The 21,247-nt window shown below is 41.3% G+C and overlaps 1 protein-coding gene across 3 annotated transcripts in view; it reads left to right on the top strand.

Moving 5' to 3' along the window:
- The window catches only part of RRBP1 (ribosome binding protein 1), a 176,425-nt gene that overhangs the window by 113,090 nt on the left and 42,088 nt on the right, over window positions 1–21,247 (top strand). For 2 of the 3 annotated variants that reach the window (XM_053711985.1, XM_053711983.1), the window contains 2 exons: window positions 10,351–10,443; window positions 19,818–19,907. In XM_053711985.1, coding sequence (XP_053567960.1) covers window positions 10,351–10,443; window positions 19,818–19,907 — 183 coding nt within the window. The remainder of the gene's footprint in view (window positions 1–10,350; window positions 10,444–19,817; window positions 19,908–21,247) is intronic. The other variant, XM_053711984.1, reaches the window with a different exon arrangement.

Raw genomic sequence — 21,247 nt, 5'->3', positions numbered from 1 at the left:
CAAACTATTGCAACGTAATATCCTCTGCCCACTTTGAGGCGCTCCCCAGACTCTCTTGTTATCTACTAACGAAGTATCCAACTGCACATATCTAGTAGTTAAAGGGACAGTCTACACCAAAATTTTTATTGTTTATAAAGATAGATATTCCCTTTATTACCCATTCCCCAGTTCTGCAAAACCAACAGTTATATTAATATATGTTTTACCTATGTGTTTACCTTGTATCTAAGCCTCTGCAGACTTTCCCCTTATTTCAGTTCTTTTAACAGACTTGCATTTTAGCCAATCAGTGCTGACTCCTAGGTAACTCCATGTGCATGCGCACACTGATATCTATGTGGCACACATTAACTAATGCCCTCTAGTTGTGAAAAACTGTCAAAATTAATTCAGATAAGAGGCGGCCTTTAGGGGCTAAGAAATTAGCATATGAGCCTACCTAGGTTAAGCTTTCAACTAAGAATAACAAGAGAACAGAGCTAAATTGATGTGAAAAGGAAATTGGAAAGTTTTTTTAAAATGACTTGCCCTATTTGAATCATGAAAGTTTTATTTTTAACTAGACTGTCCCTTTAATCCTAGACATAGCAAGTGGGGCAAAAGTGTATGTATGTATGTATGTGTGTGTATGTATATATATATATATATATATATATATATATATATATATATATATATATATATCCTATATTATAAAAGACAAGTGTTTGTCTGAAGCCGTCATGCGCAGTACAGACAAACACTTGGCCTTAGATTCTATTCTCGCGCACCTCGGCATAGCTGACAGCTGACAGATTGGGAGCGCAAGGTACACAGCATACAAGCAGCTGTGAGATAGGGAGCGCAAGCTACTCAACAGCTGTGAGGTCTGCTGCGTGAGAAGCGGCAACGCGCTCCCCAGACCTCACAGCTGTTTGTGGCCGACGGGAGCGTCGCGAGGGGCGTGGCCGGGCGGGTGTTGCCGCGATGGGGCGTGGCCGGGCGGGGTCCCGCGAAGACAGAGCCAGAGAGGGAGCAGGAGGGGGGGGCAGAGAGCCAAAGAGAAGGGGGGGGGCAGAGAGCCAAAGAGAAGGGGGGGGCAGAGAGCCAAAGAAAAGGGGGGGGGGGGGGCAGAGAGCCAAAGAGAAGGGGGGGGGCAGAGAGCCAAAGAGAAGGGGGGGGCAGAGAGCCAAAGAGAAGGGGGGGGGGCAGAGAGCCAAAGAGAAGGGGGGGGGCAGAGAGCCAAAGAGAAGGGGGGGGCAGAGAGCCAAAGAGAAGGGGGGGGCAGAGAGCCAAAGAGAGGGGGGGGCAGAGAGCCAAAGAGAAGGGGGGGGCAGAGAGCCAAAGAGAAGGGGGGGGCAGAGAGCCAAAGAGAAGGGGGGGGGCAGAGAGCCAAAGAGGAGGGGGGGGGCAGAGAGCCAAAGAGAAGGGGGGGGCAGAGAGCCAAAGAGAAGGGGGGGGGGGCAGAGAGCCAAAGAGAAGGGGGGGGCAGAGAGCCAAAGAGAAGGGGGGGGGCAGAGAGCCAAAGAGAAGGGGGGGGCAGAGAGCCAAAGAGAAGGCGGGGGGGCAGAGAGCCAAAGAGAAGGCGGGGGGGCAGAGAGCCAAAGAGAAGGCGGGGGGGCAGAGAGCCAAAGAGAAGGCGGGGGGGCAGAGAGCCAAAGAGAAGGCGGGGGGGCAGAGAGCCAAAGAGAAGGGGGGGGCAGAGAGCCAAAGAGAAGGGGGGGGGCAGAGAGCCAAAGAGAAGGGGGGGGGCAGAGAGCCAAAGAGAAGGCGGGGGGGGCAGAGAGCCAAAGAGAAGGCGGGGGGGCAGAGAGCCAAAGAGAAGGGAGGGGGCAGAGAGCCAAAGAGAAGGGAGGGGGCAGAGAGCCAAAGAGAAGGGGGGGGGGGGGCAGAGAGCCAAAGAGAAGGGGGGGGCAGAGAGCCAAAGAGAAGGGGGGGGGGCAGAGAACCAAAGAGAAGGGGGGGGGGGAGAGAGAGCCAAAGAGAAGGGGGGGAAGAGAGCCAAAGAGAAGGGGGGGAGAGCCAAAGAGAAGGGGGGGAGAGCCAAAGAGGGGGGAGAGAGAGAGCCAAAGAGGAAAAAGAGCCAAAAAGGAGAGAGAGCCAAAGAGGGGGGAGAGAGGGCCAAAGAGAAGGGGGGGGGAGAGAGCTAAAGGGGGGGGAGAGCCAAAGAGGGGGGAGAGAGAGAGCCAAAGAGGAAAGAGAGCCAAAGAGGAGAGCAAAAGAGGGGAGAGAGCCAAAGAGGGGGGGGGGGGGCAGAGCCAAAGAGGGGGGGAGAGCGCCAAAGAGGGGGGGAGAGCGCCAAAGAGGGGGGGTAGAGCCAAAGAGGGGGGTAGAGCCAAAGAGGGGGGGGAGCCAAAGGGGAGGGGAGAGAGAGCCAAAGAGGGGGGAGAGAGAGCCAAAGGGGGGGGGGGAGCCAAAGAGGGGAGAGAGAGAGCCAAAGAGGGGAGAGAGCCAAAGAGGGGGGGGGAGCCAAAGAGGGGGGGGGAGAGCCAAAGGGGGGGGAGAGAGAGCAAAAGAAAGGATGGAGAGAGCAAAAGAGAGGGGAGAGAGAGAGCAAAAGAGAGGGGGGAAAGAAAGCAAAAGAGAGGGGGGAAGAGAGAGCAAAAGAAAGGGGGGGAGAGAGCAAGGGGTGGGACCGCTGTTCTGAAAAAAATGGCCCGTGTACACGGGCTTTAGTACTAGTATATGTGTGTATATATATATATATATATATATATATATATATATATATATATATATATATATATATATATATATATATATATATATATATATATATATATATATATATATATATATATATATATATATATATATATAATATATATATATATATATAATTTTTTATTTTATTTTTTGCTTTGATGGTATTGCTGATGAGGAATGGTTGGTTTATTGAAAATGTTTATAGATGAAGCAGTAGGGCTTTGTGAGCTTTCATGGTTATGTGGTTTAAAGACGACACAGGAATCAAAGATGACTTCTAAGACAGCAGGCCCTGGCAGTACAGACAATTTTAGTGTCTCTTGCAGATAATTGATGTGCTTGGGAAATTACTAGGGAAAAAAGTGGTTACATTTGTCATATGACCTACAGAGAGATTAGCATAAATCATAAATACTGTACTAAAACTACATGAGTGGTTTACATTTTCTAGTGTGGAGGTGGATCTAAAGAATGGGAAAGGACCAAGGTTAAAACTGGGGAAGAGGAGACTAAATACTTCCTCTGTTTTCTACTCTTGTAGTTTAAAGTGACCTGCATTCTGTTTCATGTATTTGGTCCAGTGTGCCATGATACTAGTAAACAATGTAGGTTAAAGTGGAAGGCTCAGTTGTGCAGCTTGACAATAAGATATGACTACATTTAAAAAAAACAAAATCAAAACAACATAAAATAGGCAGATGATACACGCTCTAAATATCATTTGGTGTATGTGGATATACAGATTACTTGAAAACTAAAATGTGTTGGGGGGTTGACTGCCATTACAAAACCAGGTATGTTTATATTCTACTAAAAAGGTTCTCTGCAGTACCACAATACTAGTAAAAAATGCAGAAAAATATACACAGTGCAAAGGTACAAGAAAGTCCCAACAAAAAAACCAAAACAATTTTCATTATTCGCACAGAGCATGCAATTTTATGACTTTTCAAATTTACTTCTATTATCAAACTAACTTTTATTCATATGCAATTCTTTGTTGAAAGGATACCTACTTAGGCTTAGCAATGCACTACTTATTCTCTAGAAAAGCAAAATTGATGGTAGTTATAAACCTTGATGCTTAAAGGAACAGTCTACAGTCTAATCCCTTTTATTACCCATTCCCCAATTTTGCATAACCAACACTGTTATATTAATACACTTTTTACCTCTGTGATTACCTTGTATCTATGCCTCTGGCTAAAATGCAAGTCTATGAAAAGAACAGAGATAAGGGGGCAGTCTGCAATCAGTACTGACTCATAAATAACTACACGGAGGTGAGCTCAATGCTATCTTTATGGCACACATGAACTAATACTGTGAAAAACTGACAAACTACACTGAGATAAGAGGTGGTCTTCAAGGGCTTATTAGCATATGAGCCTACCTAGGCTTAGCTTTTAACAAAGAATACCAAGAGAAGAAAACAAATCTGATGATAAAAGTAAATTGGAAAGTAGTTTTTATCTGAATCATGAAAGTTTAATTTTGACTAGACTGTCCCTTTAAGCATAGATGAGTGATAATTAACTAATTTAAGTATCAGATGAAATTTATCATTGGTTTAAAGGAACATGGATGTGATTGAAAAAGTTTAATACGACACTTCCAATTAGTTTATAAGCATCCAAAAAGTTTAATATCCATGTTTTTACAGCAATCCACTAGGATTTCTTTTTTTTTTTTTGCTCTGAATTATGAAGAAACTGGTCATAACTAAACATAGCTGATAAATGTAATTATATATTTCTCTTGTAAGGTGTATCCAGTCCACGGATCATCCATTACTTGTGGGATATTCTCCTTCCCAACAGGAAGTTGCAAGAGGATCACCCACAGCAGAGCTGCTATATAGCTCCTCCCCTAACTGCCATATCCAGTCATTCTCTTGCAAGCTCTCAACATAGCTGGAGGTAGTAAGAGGAAAGTGGTGTAATATAGTTAGTTTTTTCTTCAATCAAAAGTTTATTGTTTTTAAATGGTACCGGAGTTGTACTATTTTATCTCAGGCAGCATTTAGAAGAAGAATCTGCCTGCGTTTTTCTATGATCTTAGCAGAAGTAACTAAGATCCACTGCTGTTCTCACATATATCTGAGGAGTGAGGTAACTTCAGAGGGAGAATGGCGTGCAGGTTATCCTGCAATAAGGTATGTGCAGTTTAGGTTTTTCTAGGGATGGAATTTGCTAGAAAAAAGCTGCTGATACCGGATTAATGTAAGTTAAGCCTAAATACAGTGATTTAATAGCGACTAGTATCAGGCTTGCTATCAGAGGTATATACTCTGATTTATGTGCAATATAAAACGTTTGCTGGCATGTTTAATCATTTTTATATATGCTTTGGTGATAAAACTTATTGGGGCCTAGTTTTTTCCACATGGCTGGCTTGATTTTTGCCTAGAAACAGTTTCCTGAGGCTTTCCACTGTTGTAATATGAGTGGGAGGGGCCTAGTTAAAATTACAGACAGAGACATTCAGCTTCCCTCAGCAGTCCCCTGCATGCTTTAGGACATCTCTGAAGGGCTCAAAAGGCTTCAAAAGTCGTTTATTGAGGAAGTTAAAGCCACAGTGAAGCTGTGGCAGTTGTTGTGACTGTTTAAAAAACGTTTTTTTCAATTTGTTAATCCGTTTTTTGTATTAAGGGGTTAATCATCCATTTGCAAGTGGGTGTAATGCTCTGCTAACTTGTTACATACACTGTAAAAAATTCGTTAGTTTAACTGCCTTTTTTCACTGTTATTTCAAATTTTAGCAAAATTTGTTTCCCTTAAAGGCACAGTAACGTTTTTTTATATTGCTTGTTTAACTTGATTTAAAGTGTTTTCCAAGCTTGCTAGTCTCATTGCTAGTCTGTATAAACATGTCAGACATAGAGGAAACTCCTTGTTCATTATGTTTAAAAGCCATGGTGGAACCCCATATGAGAATGTGTACTAAATGTATTTATTTCACTTTAAACAATAAAGATCAGCTTTTATCTTTAAAAAATTTATCACCAGAGGATTCTGGCGAGGGGGAAGTTATGCCGACTAACTCTCCCCACGTGTCAGACCCTTTTGACTCCCGCTCAAGGGACTCACGCTAAAATGGCGCCAAGTACATCAAAGACGCCCATAGCGATTACTTTGCAGGACATGGCGGCAATCATGGATAATACCCTGTCAGCGGTATTAGCCAGACTGCCGGAATTCAGAGGAAAGCGCAATAGCTCTGGGGTTAGACGTAGTACAGAGCGCACAGATGCCTTAAGGCCCATGTCTGATACTGCATCAAAATATGCAGAAGCTGAGGAAGGAGAGCTTCAGTCTGTGGGTGACATTTCTGATTCGGGGGAACCTGATTCAGATATTTCTACTTTTAAATTTAAGCTTGAGAACCTCCGTGTATTGCTTGGGGAGGTGTTAGCTGCTCTGAATGACTGTGACACAATTGCAGTACCAGAGAAATTGTGTAGACTGGATAAATACTATGCAGTGCCGGTGTGTACTGATGTTTTTCCAATACCTAAAAGGTTTACAGAAATCATTAATAAGGAATGGGATAGACCCGGTGTGCCGTTTTCCCCCCTCCTATTTTTAGAAAAATGTTTCCAATAGACGCCACCACACGGGACTTATGGCAACGGGCCCTAAGGTGGAGGGAGCAGTTTCTACTTTAGCAAAGCATACCACTATCCCTGTCGAGGACAGCTGTGCTTTTTCAGATCCAATGGATAAAAAATTAGGTTACCTTAAGAAAATGTTTATTCAACAAGGTTTTATCCTGCAGCCCCTTGCATGCATTGCGCCTGTCACTGCTGCTGCGGCGTTCTGGTTTGAGTCTCTGGAAGAGGCCTTTCGGACAGCTACTCCATTGACTGAAATACTTGACAAGCTTAGAACACTTAAGCTAGCTAATTCTTTTGTTTCTGACGCCATTGTTCATTTGACTAAACTAATGGCTAAGAATTCTGGATTCGCCATCCAGGCGCGTAGGGCGCTATGGGTTAAATCTTGGTCAGCTGACGTGACTTCAAAGTCTAAATTACTTAACATTCCCTTCAAGGGGCAGACCCTATTTGGGCCTGGTTTGAAGGAAATTATTGTTGACATTACTGGAGGTAAGGGTCATACCCTTCCTCAAGACAGGGCCAAATCAAAGGCCAAACAGTTTAATTTTAGTGCCTTTCGAAACTTCAAGGCAGGTGCAGCATCAACTTCCTCTGCTACAAGACAAGAGGGAACTTTTGCTCAATCCAAGCCGGGCTGGAAACCTAACCAGTCCTGGAACAAAAGCAAGCAAGCCAGAAAGCCTGCTGCTGCCTCTAACATCATGAAGGAACGGCCCCCTATCCGGTAACGGATCTAGTAGGGGGCAGACTTTCTCTCTTCGCCCAGGCGTGGGCAAGAGATGTTCAGGATCCCTGGGCGTTGGAGATCATATCTCAGGGATATCTTCTGGACTTCAAAGCTTCCCCTCCTCAAGGGAGATTTCACCTTTCGAGATTATCTGTAAACCAGATAAAGAAAGAGGCATTCTTTCGCTGTGTGCAAGACCTCCTAGTTATGGGAGTGATCTGTCCAGTTCCACAGTCGGAACAGAGACAGGGTTTTTATTCAAATCTGTTTGTGGTTCCCAAAAAAGAGGGAACCTTCAGACCCATTTTGGATCTAAAGATCTTAAACAAATTCCTCAGAGTTCCATCGTTCAAAATGGAAACTATTCGGACCATCCTACCTATGATCCAGGAGGGTCAGTACATGACCACAGTGGATTGAAGGATGCTTACCTTCACATACCGATTCACAAAGATCATCATCGGTTCCTAAGGTTTGCCTTTCTGGACAGGCATTACCAATGTGTGGCTCTTCCCTTCGGGTTAGCTACAGCTCCAAGAATCTTTACAAAGGTTCTGGGATCGCTTCTGGCGGTCCTAAGACCGCAAGGTATATCAGTGGCCCCTTATCTGAACGACATCCTGATACAGGCATCAAGCTTTAAGATTGCCAAGTCACATACGGACATAGTTCTGGCATTTCTCAGGTCACATGGGTGGAAGGTGAACGAGGAAAAGAGTTCTCTATCCCCACTCACAAGAGTCTCCTTCCTAGGGACTCTGATAGATTCTGTAAAAATGAAGATTTACCTGACAGAATCCAGGTTATTAAAGCTTCTAAAATCTTGCCGTGTTCTTCATTCTATTCCGCGCCCTTCGGTGGCTCAGTGTATGGAAGTAATTGGCTTGATGGTAGCGGCGATGGACATAGTGCCATTTGCGCGACTACATCTCAGACCGCTGCAACTATGCATGCTCAGTCAGTGGAATGGGGATTACACAGATTTGTCCCCTCTGCTAAATCTGGATCAAGAGACCAGAGATTCTCTTCTCTGGTGGCTATCTCGGGTCCATCTGTCCAAAGGTATGACCTTTTGCAGGCCAGATTGGACAAGTGTAACAGATGCCAGCCTTCTAGGTTGGGGTGCAGTCTGGAATTCCCTGAAGGCTCAGGGATCGTGGACTCGGGAGGAGAAACTCCACCCAATAAATATTCTGGAGTTAAGAGCAATATTCAATGCTCTTCTAGCTTGGCCTCAGTTAGCAACCCTGAGGTTCATCAGATTTCAGTCGGACAACATCACGACTGTGGCTTACATCAACCATCAAGGGGGAACCAGGAGTTCCCTAGCGATGTTAGAAGTCTCCAAGATAATTCGCTGGGCAGAGACTCACTCTTGCCACCTATCAGCAATCCATATCCCAGGTGTAGAGAACTGGGAGGCGGATTTTCTAAGTCGTCAGACTTTTCATCCGGGGGAGTGGGAACTCCATCCGGAGGTGTTTGCTCAATTGGTTCATCGTTGGGGCAAACCAGAACTGGATCTCATGGCGTCTCGCCAGAACGCCAAGCTTCCTTGTTACGGATCCAGGTACAGGGACCCAGAAGCGGCACTGATAGATGCTCTAGCAGCGCCTTGGTTCTTCAACCTGGCTTATGTGTTTCCACCGTTTCCTCTGCTCCCTCGACTGATTGCCAAAATCAAACAGGAGAGAGCATCGGTAATCTTGATAGCGCCTGCGTGGCCACGCAGGACCTGGTATGCAGACCTAGTGGACATGTCATCCTTTCCACCATGGACCCTGCCTCTGAGACAAGACCTTCTACTACAAGGTCCTTTCAATCATCCGAATCTAATTTCTCTGAGACTGACTGCATGGAGATTGAACGCTTGATTTTATCAAAGCGTGGCTTCTCCGAGTCAGTCATTGATACCCTTATACAGGCACGAAAGCCTGTCACCAGGAAAATCTACCATAAGATATGGCGTAAATACCTTTATTGGTGTGAATCCAAGAATTACTCATGGAGTAAGGTTAGGATTCCTAGGATATTGTCCTTTCTCCAAGAGGGTTTGGACAAAGGACTATCAGCTAGTTCTTTAAAGGGACAGATTTCTGCTCTGTCTATTCTTTTGCACAAGCATCTGGCAGAAGTTCCAGACGTTCAATCTTTTTGTCAGGCTTTGGTTAGAATTAAGCCTGTGTTTAAACCTGTTGCTCCCCCATGGAGCTTAAACTTGGTTCTTAAAGTTCTTCAAGGGGTTCCGTTTGAACCCCTTCATTCCATTGATATCAAACTTTTATCTTGGAAAGTTCTGTTTTTGATGGCTATTTCCTCGGCTCAGAGAGCCTCTGAGTTATCTGCCTTACAATGTGATTCTCCTTATCTGATTTTCCATTCAGATAAAGTAGTTCTGCATACAAAACCTTGGTTTTTACCTAAGGTAGTTTCTAACAAGAATATCAATCAAGAGATTGTTGTTCCATCATTGTGTCCTAATCCTTCTTCAAAGAAGGAACGCCTTTTACATAATCTGGACGTGGTCCGTGCTTTAAAGTTTTACTTACAAGCTACTAAAGTTTTTCGCCAAACATCTACACTGTTTGTTGTTTACTCTGGACAGAGGAGAGGTCAAAAAGCTTCGGCAACCTTTTGGCTTCGGAGCGTAATACGCTTAGCCTATGAGACTGCTGGACAGCAGCCCCCTGAAAGGATTACAGCTCATTCTACTAGAGCTGTGGCTTCCACCTGAGCCTTTAAAAATGAGGCTTCTGTTGAACAGATTTGCAAGGCGGCGACTTGGTCTTCGCTTCATACCTTTTCAACATTTTACAAATTTGATACTTTTGCTTCTTCAAAGGCTATTTTTGGGAGAAAGGTTCTACAGGCAGTGGTTCCTTCCATTTAAGCCTGCCTTGTCCCTCCCTTCATCCGTGTACTTTAGCTTTGGTATTGGTATCCCACAAGTAATGGATGATCCGTGGACTGGATACACCTTACAAGAGAAAACATAATTTATGCTTACCTGATAAATTTATTTCTCTTGTGGTGTATCCAGTCCATGGCCCGCCCTGTCTTTTTAAGGCAGGTTTAAATTTTAATTTAAACTACAGTCACCACTGCACCCTATGGTTTCTCCTTTCTCAGCTTGTTTCGGTCGAATGACTGGATATGGCAGTTAGGGGAGGAGCTATATAGCAGCTCTGCTGTGGGTGATCCTCTTGCAACTTCCTGTTGGGAAGGAGAATATCCCACAAGTAATGGATGATCCGTGGACTGGATACACCACAAGAGAAATACATTTATCAGGTAAGCATAAATTATGTTTTTCTAGGATCTACGGGAGAAAAACTGGCAAGCCATGGAAGCTTTAGGCCAGGCAGAAAAAACACGTGAAGAAAAGTTAAATTCTGAGAAGAAATCAAAGGTAAAAAACTTCATATAATTAAAATGCAAATTGAACATATTATTAAAAAAATATTGTGTAAGGCATAAAATATGGCTTTCTACTCATCTGTGTCAAAGATTTAAGTCATATCTCATAGCTTGTAGAATTGTGTTATGATGAACATATTAAATCTACACAGAGGATATTTCACCTGGGAGTTTAGTGTCCTTATGCAAAACTGGATGTCAATTTATTGTCTTAATGCGATCACAGAACTTGTGGTTAAAGGGACAATAAAGTCCAAATTAAACTGTCATGATTTAGATAGGGCATGTCATTTTAAACAACTTTCTAATTTACTTTTATCATCAAATTTGCTATAGTCTCTTGTTCTTAGTTGAAAGCTAAACCAAGGTAGGCTCATGTGCTCATTTCTAAGTCCTTGAAGGCTGCCTCTTATCTGAATGCATTTGGAAGATTTTCACGGCTAGAGGGTGTTAGTTCATGAGTTTCATATAAAGAACATTGTGCTCATGCATGCAGAGTTATTTAAGAGTCAGCACTAATTGCATGAAATGCAAGTCTGTCAAAAGATCTGAGATAAGGATGCAGTCTGCAGAGGCTTAGATACAAGGTAATTACAGAGGTAAAAAGTATATTTCTATAACAGTGTTTGTTATGCAAAACTGGGGAATGGTAAATAAAGGAATTATCTATCTTTTTAAACAATAAAATTTTTGCTGTTTACTATCCATTTAAAGGGACAGTCAACACCAGAATTTTTGTTGTTTAAAAAGATAGATAATCCCTTTATTACCCATTCCCCAGTTTTGCATAACCAACACTGTTATATTAATACACTTTTTACTTATTATGTTATGTTAGTGTGAAAATTAGATATTGATTTAAAGGGACATTAAACACATTGAGATGGTAATATAAATGGATACATCATACATATACATATACACACACATATATATATATATATATATATATATATATATATATATATTATCATCTGCAATATACTTTCATTATTTATTTTGTCCCCTTTTCTTGTAATTCCATTCTGAAATTGTGAGCCTTCCAGTTCCTGATAGTGTTTAGCACTTCCATTTCTGTTATATTCCACACAACCATTGGCTGCACACTCTAGTGACCTATTTATAACTGTCTCTGATTGGCCACAGCAAAGAAGGTAACCTAAGTTACAACATGGCAATTCCCATTGTTTTATAGACACTAACACTTTACACTTATTTTGTCACTATTTAATCAACTAATGAAACTTTAAAAAAGTACATCTGCATGTTATTCTCAGACTAATCTTAACAGGGACCTGAAACTACCTAACAGGAAATAGTGCTGCCATCTAGTGCTCTTGCTAATGTATAACATTGTTGCAAAACTGCTACCATATAGCGCTGCAGACGTGCACACTCCTGAACTTACCTTCCTGCATTTTGACAAAGGATAACAAGAAAACAAAAAATCTGTTTACAGAAGTAAATTGGAAAGTTGTTTAAAATTGTATGTTTAATCTAAATCATGAAAGAAATGTTTGGGTTTTATGTCCCTTTTAAAGGATACAAAGCACATTAGATAGTAGAAGCAAATTGGAAAGTTATTTAAAATGTCATGCAGTGTCTGAATCATGAAAGTTTAGTTTTGACTTTACTGTCTCTATAACCCCTTAGTGACCACAGCACTTTTCAATTTTCTTGCTGTTTGTGTTTAGTAGTAATTTTCCTCTTACTCATTTACTGTACCCACACATATTATATTCCGGTTTTCTCGCCATTAAATGGACTTTCTAAAGATACCATTATTTTCATCATATCTTATAATTTACTATAATTTTTGTTATAAAATATGACAAAATTAAAAAAAACACACACTTTTTCTAACTTTGACCCCCAAAATCTGTTACACATCTACAACCACCAAAAAACACCCATGCTAAATAGTTTCTAAATTTTGTCCTGAGTGTAGAACTATCCAATGTTTACATGTTCTTTGCTTTTTTGTAAGTTTTTGGGTAATAAATACAATCAGCACTTTGCTATTTCCAAACCATTTTTTTAAAAAAATAGCGATAATTACATTGTAACACTGATATCTGTCAGGAATCCCTGAATAACCCTTCACGTGTATATATTTTTTTTAGTAGACAACCCAAAGTATTCATCTACGCCCATTTTGGTATTTTTCATGCCACCATTTAACCGCCAAATGCGATCAAATAAAAAAAAAAGTTCACTTTTTCACAAACTTTAGGTTTCTCACTGAAATTATTTACAAACAGCTTGTGCAATTATGGCACATATGGTTGTAAATGCTTCTCTGGGATCCCCTTTGTTTACAAATAGCAGACATATATGGCTTTGGCATTGCTTTTTTGGTAATTAGAGGGCCGCTAAATGCACACCACACTTGTATTATGCCCAGCTGTGAAGGGTTTAATTAGGTAGCTTGTAGGGTTAATTTTAGCTTTAGTGTAGAGATCAGCCTCCCACCTGACACATCCCACCCCCTGATCCCTCTCAAACGGCTCCCTTCCCTCCCCCACCCCACAATTGTCTCCACCATCTTAAGTACTGGCAGAAAGTCTGCCAGTACTAAAATAAAAGGCTTTTTTGTTTTGTTTTGTTAATATATATTTTCTGCAGTGTAAGATCCCCCTAAGCCCCAACCTCCCTGGTCCCCCCCCCCAACAGCTCTCTAACTCTTCCCCCTCTTCCTATTTGCCGCCATCTTAGGTAAAAAAAATAAAAACCCAATTTTTCTGTAGTGTAGCTGCCCCCTCAATACCATCCCTTTCCCCAACACTTATCCCCCCCCCTCCCTCTCCCTTCTTCCCTCTCCCTCCACCAACATCACTTAAAGTATAGCGGGAGCGTGCCCTGCACCCTTGCACGTGCACATCCTCTGCCATGCCCTCCTGGATCTGGAACTCCTCTCCAGCGATGGGCCGCCCATTTGCCTCTCTCGTATCCCTCCAATGGCACCATCGCTGGAGGTTTGCTTAAAAAAGGGTATTGCACGATGCCTCAATATTGAGGCATCACTGTAATACCCTTAAACCTGCTGGAAGCGATCAGGATCCCTTCCAGAGTATGAAACGCCAGAGGACGTGCCAAACACGTCCTTGGACGTTAACGACCGTTTTTTGTAGGACGTGCATGAATGTCAAAATTCAATTCTTATTCACATACACTTTTTTTTTAAAATGCACTTCTATTATAAAATTTACTTTCTTTCATGTAATTAGCAAGAGTCCATGAGCTAGTGACGTATGGGATATACATTCCTACCAGGAGGGGCAAAGTTTCCCAAACCTCAAAATGCCTATAAATACACCCCTCACCACACCCACAATTCAGTTTTACAAACTTTGCCTCCTATGGAGGTGGTGAAGTAAGTTTGTGCTAGATTCTACGTTGATATGCGCTCCGCAGCAAGTTGGAGCCCGGTTTTCCTCTCAGTGTGCAGTGAATGTCAGAGGGATGTGAGGAGAGTATTGCCTATTTGAATGCAGTGATCTCCTTCTACGGGGTCTATTTCATAGGTTCTCTGTTATCGGTCGTAGAGATTCATCTCTTACCTCCCTTTTCAGATCGACGATATACTCTTATATATACCATTACCTCTGCTGATTTTCGTTTCAGTACTGGTTTGGCTTTCTACAAACATGTAGATGAGTGTCCTGGGGTAAGTAATTCTTATTTTCTGTGACACTCTAAGCTATGGTTGGGCACTTTATTTATAAAGTTCTAAATATATGTATTCAAACATTTATTTGCCTTGACTCAGAATGTTCAACATTCCTTATTTTTCAGACAGTCAGTTTCATATTTGGGATAATGCATTTGATTCAATCATTTTTTCTTACCTTAAAAATTTGACTTTTTTTCCCTGTGGGCTGTTAGGCTCGCGGGGGCTGAAAATGCTTCATTTTATTGCGTCATTCTTGGCGCTGACTTTTTTGGCGCAAAAAATCTTTTCCGTTTCCGGCGTCATACGTGTCGCCGGAAGTTGCGTCATTTTTTGACGTTATTTTGCGCCAAAAATGTCGGCGTTCCGGATGTGGCGTCATTTTTGGCGCCAAAAAGCATTTAGGCGCTAAACAATGTGGGCGTATTATTTGGCGCCAAAAAATATGGGCGCCGCTTTTGTCTCCACATTATTTCAGTCTCATTTTTTCTTTGCTTCTGGTTACTAGAAGCTTGTTTATTGGCATTTTTTCCCATTCCTGAAACTGTCATTTAAGGAATTTGATCAATTTTGCTTTATATGTTGTTTTTTCTCTTACATATTGCAAGATGTCTCACGTTGCATCTGAGTCAGAAGATACTTCAGGAAAATCGCTGTCTAGTGCTGGAACTACCAAAGCTAAGTGTATCTGCTGTAAACTTTTGGTAGCTATTCCTCCGGCTGTTGTTTGTATTAATTGTCATGACAAACTTGTTAAAGCAGATAATATTTCCTTTAGTAATGTACCATTGCCTGTTGCAGTTCCCTCAACATCTAAGGTGCAGAATGTTCCTGATAACATAAGAGATTTTGTTTCTGAATCCATCAAGAAGGCTATGTCTGTTATTTCTCCTTCTAGTAAACATAAAAAATCTTTTAAAACTTCTCTCTCTACAGATGAATTTTTAAATGAACATCATCATTCTGATTCTGATGACTCTTCTGGTTCAGAGGATTCTGTCTCAGAGATTGATGCTGATAAATCTTCATATTTATTTAAAATGGAATTTATTCGTTCTTTACTTAAAGAAGTACTAATTGCTTTAGAAATAGTGGATTCTGGTCCTCTTGATACTAATTCTAAACGTTTAGATAAGGTATTTAAATCTCCTGTGGTTATTCCAGAAGTTTTTCCTGTTCCTAATGCTATTTCTGAAGTAATTTCCAGAGAATGGGATAAATTGGGTAATTCATTTACTCCTTCTAAACGTTTTAAGCAATTATATCCTGTGCCGTCTGACAGATTAGAATTTTGGGACAAAATCCCTAAAGTCGATGGGGCTATTTCTACCCTTGCTAAACGTACTACTATTCCTACGTCAGATGGTACTTCATTTAAAGATCCTTTAGATAGGAAAATTGAATCCTTTCTAAGAAAAGCTTATCTGTGTTCAGGTAATCTTCTTAGACCTGCTATATCTTTGGCTGATGTTGCTGCAGCTTCAACTTTTTGGTTGGAGACTTTAGCACAACAAGTAACAGATCATGATTCTCATAATATTATTATTCTTCTTCAGCATGCTAATAATTTTATCTGTGATGCCATTTTTGATATTATCAGAGTTGATGTCAGGTTTATGTCTCTAGCTATTTTAGCTAGAAGAGCTTTATGGCTTAAAACTTGGAATGCTGATATGGCTTCTAAATCAACTCTACTTTCCATTTCTTTCCAGGGTAACAATTATTTGGTTCTCAGTTGGATTCCATTATCTCAACTGTTACTGGTGGGAAAGGAACTTTTTTACCACAGGATAAAAAATCTAAGGGTAAAAACAGGGCTAATTATCGTTTTCGTTCCTTTCGTTTCAACAAAGAACAAAAGCCTGATCCTTCATCCTCAGGAGCAGTTTCAGTTTGGAAACCATCTCCAGTCTGGAATAAATCCAAGCCTTCTAGAAAGGCAAAGCCTGCTTCTAAGTCCACATGAAGGTGCGGCCCTCATTCCAGCTCAGCTGGTAGGGGGCAGGTTACGTTTTTTCAAAGAAATTTGGATCAATTCTGTTCACAATCTTTGGATTCAGAACATTGTTTCAGAAGGGTACAGAATTGGTTTCAAGATGAGACCTCCTGCAAAGAGATTTTTTCTTTCCCGTGTCCCAGTAAATCCAGTGAAAGCTCAAGCATTTCTGAATTGTGTTTCAGATCTAGAGTTGGCTGGAGTAATTATGCCAGTTCCAGTTCTGGAACAGGGGATGGGGTTTTATTCAAATCTCTTCATTGTACCAAAGAAGGAGAATTCCTTCAGACCAGTTCTGGATCTAAAAATATTGAATCGTTATGTAAGGATACCAACGTTCAAAATAGTAACTGTAAGGACTATCTTGCCTTTTGTTCAGCAAGGGCATTTTATGTCCACAATAGATTTACAGGATGCATATCTGTATATTCTGATTCATCCAGATCATTATCAGTTCCTGAGATTCTCTTTTCTGGACAAGCATTACCAGTTTGTGGCTCTGCCGTTTGGCCTAGCTACAGCTCAAAGAATTTTTACAAAGGTTCTCGGTGCCCTTCTGTCTGTAATCAGAGAACAGGGTATTGTGGTATTTCCTTATTTGGACGATATCTTGGTACTTGCTCAGTCTTTACATTTAGCAGAATCTCATACGAATCGACTTGTGTTGTTTCTTCAAGATCATGGTTGGAGGATCAATTCACCAAAAAGTTCATTGATTCCTCAGACAAGGGTAACCTTTCTGGGTTTCCAGATAGATTCAGTGTCCATGACTCTGTCTTTAACAGACAAGAGACGTCTAAAATTGATTTCAGCTTGTCGAAACCTTCAGTCACAATCATTCCCTCCGGTAGCCTTATGCATGGAAATTCTAGGTCTTATGACTGCTGCATCGGTCGCGATCCCCTTTGCTCGTTTTCACATGCGACCTCTTCAGCTCTGTATGCTGAATCAATGGTGCAAGGATTACACAAAGATATCTCAATTAATATCTTTAAAACCGATTGTACGACACTCTCTAACGTGGTGGACAGATCACCATCGTTTAATTCAGGGGGCTTCTTTTGTGCTTCCGACCTGGACTGTAATTTCAACAGATGCAAGTCTCACAGGTTGGGGAGCTGTGTGGGGATCTCTGACGGCACAAGGAGTTTGGGAATCTCAGGAGGTGAGATTACCGATCAATATTTTGGAACTCCGTGCAATTTTCAGAGCTCTTCATTCTTGGCCTCTTCTGAAGAGAGAATCGTTCATTTGTTTTCAGACAGACAATGTCACTACTGTGGCATACATCAATCATCAAGGAGGGACTCACAGTCCTCTGGCTATGAAAGAAGTATCTCGAATTCGGGTTTGGGCGGAATCCAGCTCCTGTCTAATCTCTGCGGTTCATATCCCAGGTATAGACAATTGGGAAGCGGATTATCTCAGTCGCCAAACGTTGCATCCGGGCGAATGGTCTCTTCACCCAGAGGTATTTCTTCAGATTGTTCAAATGTGGGAGCTTCCAGAAATAGATCTGATGGCGTCTCATCTAAACAAGAAACTTCCCAGGTATCTGTCCAGATCCCGGGATCCTCAGGCGGAAGCAGTGGATGCATTATCACTTCCTTGGAAGTATCATCCTGCTTATATCTTTCCGCCTCTAGTTCTTCTTCCAAGAGTCATCTCCAAGATTCTGAAGGAATGCTCGTTTGTTCTGCTGGTAGCTCCGGCATGGCCTCACAGGTTTTGGTATGCGGATCTTGTCCGGATGGCCTCTTGCCATCCGTGGACTCTTCCGCTACGACCAGACCTTCTGTCGCAAGGTCCTTTTTTTCCATCAGGATCTCAACTCCTTAAATTTAAAGGTATGGAGATTGAACGCTTGATTTTTGGTCAAAGAGGTTTCTCTGACTCTGTGATTAATACTATGTTACAGGCTCGTAAATCTGTATCCAGAGAGATATATATTATAGAGTCTGGAAGACTTATATTTCTTGGTGTCTTTCTCATCATTTTTCTTGGCATTCTTTTAGAATTCCGAGAATTTTACAGTTTCTTCAGGATGGTTTAGATAAAGGTTTATCCGCAAGTTTTTTGAAAGGACAAATCTCTGCTCTTTCTGTTCTTTTTCACAGAAAGATTGTTAATCTTCCTGATATTCATTGTTTTGTACAAGCTTTGGTTCGTATAAAACCTGTCATTAAGTCAATTTCTCCTCCTTGGAGTTTGAATTTGGTTCTGGGGGCTCTTCAAGCTCCTCTGTTTGAACCTATGCATTCATTGGACATTAAATTACTTTCTTGGAAAGTTTTGTTCCTTTTGGCAATCTCTTCTGCCAGAAGAGTTTCTGAATTATCTGCTCTTTCTTGTGAGTCTCCTTTTCTGATTTTTCATCAGGATAAGGCAGTGTTGCGAACTTCTTTTGAATTTTTACCTAAACTTGTGAATTCTAACAACATTAGTAGGGAAATTGTGGTTCCTTCATTATGTCCTAATCCTAAGAATTCTAAGGAGAAATCATTGCATTCTTTGGATGTTGTTAGAGCTTTGAAATATTATGTTGAAGCTACTAAGTCTTTCCGAAAGACTTCTAGTTTATTTGTTATCTTTTCTGGTTCTAGAAAAGGCCAGAAAGCTTCTGCCATTTCCTTGGCATCTTGGTTGAAATCTTTAATTCATCTTGCCTATGTTGAGTCGGGTAAATCTCCACCTCAAAGGATTACAGCTCATTCTACTAGGTCAGTTTCTACTTCCTGGGCGTTTAGGAATGAAGCTTCGGTTGATCAGATTTGCAAAGCGGCAACTTGGTCCTCTTTGCATACTTTTACCAAATTCTACCATTTTGATGTATTTTCTTCTTCTGAAGCAGTTTTTGGTAGAAAAGTACTTCAGGCAGCGGTTTCAGTTTGAATCTTCTGCTTATGTTTTTCATTAAACTTTATTTTGGGTGTGGATTATTTTCAGCAGGAATTGGCTGTCTTTATTTTATCCCTCCCTCTCTAGTGACTCTTGTGTGGAAAGATCCACATCTTGGGTAATCATTATCCCATACGTCACTAGCTCATGGACTCTTGCTAATTACATGAAAGAAAACATAATTTATGTAAGAACTTACCTGATAAATTAATTTCTTTCATATTAGCAAGAGTCCATGAGGCCCGCCCTTTTTTGTGGTGGTTATGATTTTTTTGTATAAAGCACAATTATTCCAATTCCTTATTTTATATGCTTTCGCACTTTTTTCTTATCACCCCACTTCTTGGCTATTCGTTAAACTGAATTGTGGGTGTGGTGAGGGGTGTATTTATAGGCATTTTAAGGTTTGGGAAACTTTGCCCCTCCTGGTAGGAATGTATATCCCATACGTCACTAGCTCATGGACTCTTGCTAATATGAAAGAAATGAATTTATCAGGTAAGTTCTTACATAAATTATGTTTTTAAATACTTGCAGCTCGTGGGCGGGACTAGCTTCTCAAAAAGGTTGTTATGGACCATATGTGCTGCAATGATTATGATGTTTCTAATGCAGTTTGAATTGCCTGTACTTAGCGCTTTTTTTTTTTTTTTTTTTTAATCTACTCCACTTTTTTTTTCAGTTACTGTTCAAAATGATTTAGGCAAAATTCCCTCCATGTTCTTCATGAAGCTGTAATGCCTTTTGTACATACTAGTTGGAGTACTAATATAAGTTTCATATTCTGATGTTCACCTTTCAGGAAGAGTTGGTGCAGCAGCTCAGTTCAGTTCAAACACAGACGAAAAACACCCTGATATCTCTATTTCCACAAATCACCGTAGAGTCACAGGTACAGTTTAGGGCTGTCTGCCAGTACTATGTTTGTATGTAATTTTTTATTAATTTCTGGGGGGGGGGGTTTCTGTCGTGTAGTTGTGCCCCCTACCTCCCCCCCTTCCTGCGATCGTTAGGGTGCCCATTCTCCTTTTGCTGTAGTGTAGCTTCCAATCCCTCCCTCTCCTTTCAAAAAAATTTCTGTAGTATAAAATTGCACGATCTCTCTGAATCATGAAAGAAACATTTTTAAATTGGTTTAATTAGTTTTAATTTTTGCATTTTCTAAACTACGCATAACATTTTATGGGGAATTTTAACTTTAATATCCCTTTTAAATATTTTTCAGTAGTCTCTCACGCAAGCAAGTGCCCAAATAATTTGTTGCATTTTTTTACAGCTGCTCATTATAAGATATATTCAGAGTCAGATTGCTCTAACCAGTGAAATAACACTCAGTCTTCTAATATGTGATTTGAAATGTGCTCGGCTCGGCTCTAAGGGCTAACTGTTTTTCCGTGTCTATCTTACTGGGGATGACTTTATACATTAATCAAGACTTTTATTCAACCTTTAACTAAATTTGAGCAACAAAGAGCTTTAATTAATGTAATTTTCAGTGTTATCAATGAGAACATGCATTTAAATTCAAAGGGGCATTACTATTCTTTTGTAGTTGAAGCTCTGCCTCTTCATAATGGGCGCTGCCATCTTAGAGCTCAGGTATTCTCACTGTGACAGAAGCATTGCACACTCACAGATCAATGATATTGCCCATTTTGTGACAGCTGTAACTTTTGCTTGGAGTTACTGTGCATGATGCATTGTGTGAGCTTTATATTTTTGCATTTTTTACAGTTACACACAATATTTTTTAAAAAAGTACTCCGCAATAATATAGAGCCTAGTTTCTCAACAGCCGGGCCGTGGCCCAGTACCGGGCCGTGATAGCCCTGCTGGTGGGCCCCGACCTGTCATGCCCCCACTGCACACTCTTACCCCACTGCACACCAGGGGCAGACTGAGACCAATCAAGGCCCCAGGAACACTGTCTCACACTGACCAAAATGTATAAAATTTTATGCAAATGAACATGGTAGCCTCCCTGCCTTGCCCCCAACAGGCCCCTCAACCTCCAGAGCCAGGACCCCCAACATTAAGGTCCAGAGAAAGGGCACCCAACCTCCAGGGCCAGACCCCACACTCCATGGCCCTCACAGCGACAGACCCCCGCCAGGGCCCCCCACTAAACCCACACTTATTTGCTTAGTTACTGATAGGGCAAATGAAAACTCCAGCTTAAAGAATGCACCAGGATCCATGGAGATGCCATTTGTGGGCCCCCCTATTTGCTGG

The sequence above is a fragment of the Bombina bombina genome, chromosome 4 (assembly GCF_027579735.1).
Source record: "Bombina bombina isolate aBomBom1 chromosome 4, aBomBom1.pri, whole genome shotgun sequence".
NCBI lineage: Eukaryota > Metazoa > Chordata > Amphibia > Anura > Bombinatoridae > Bombina > Bombina bombina.
This window is presented reverse-complemented; position numbering and strand designations above follow the sequence as displayed.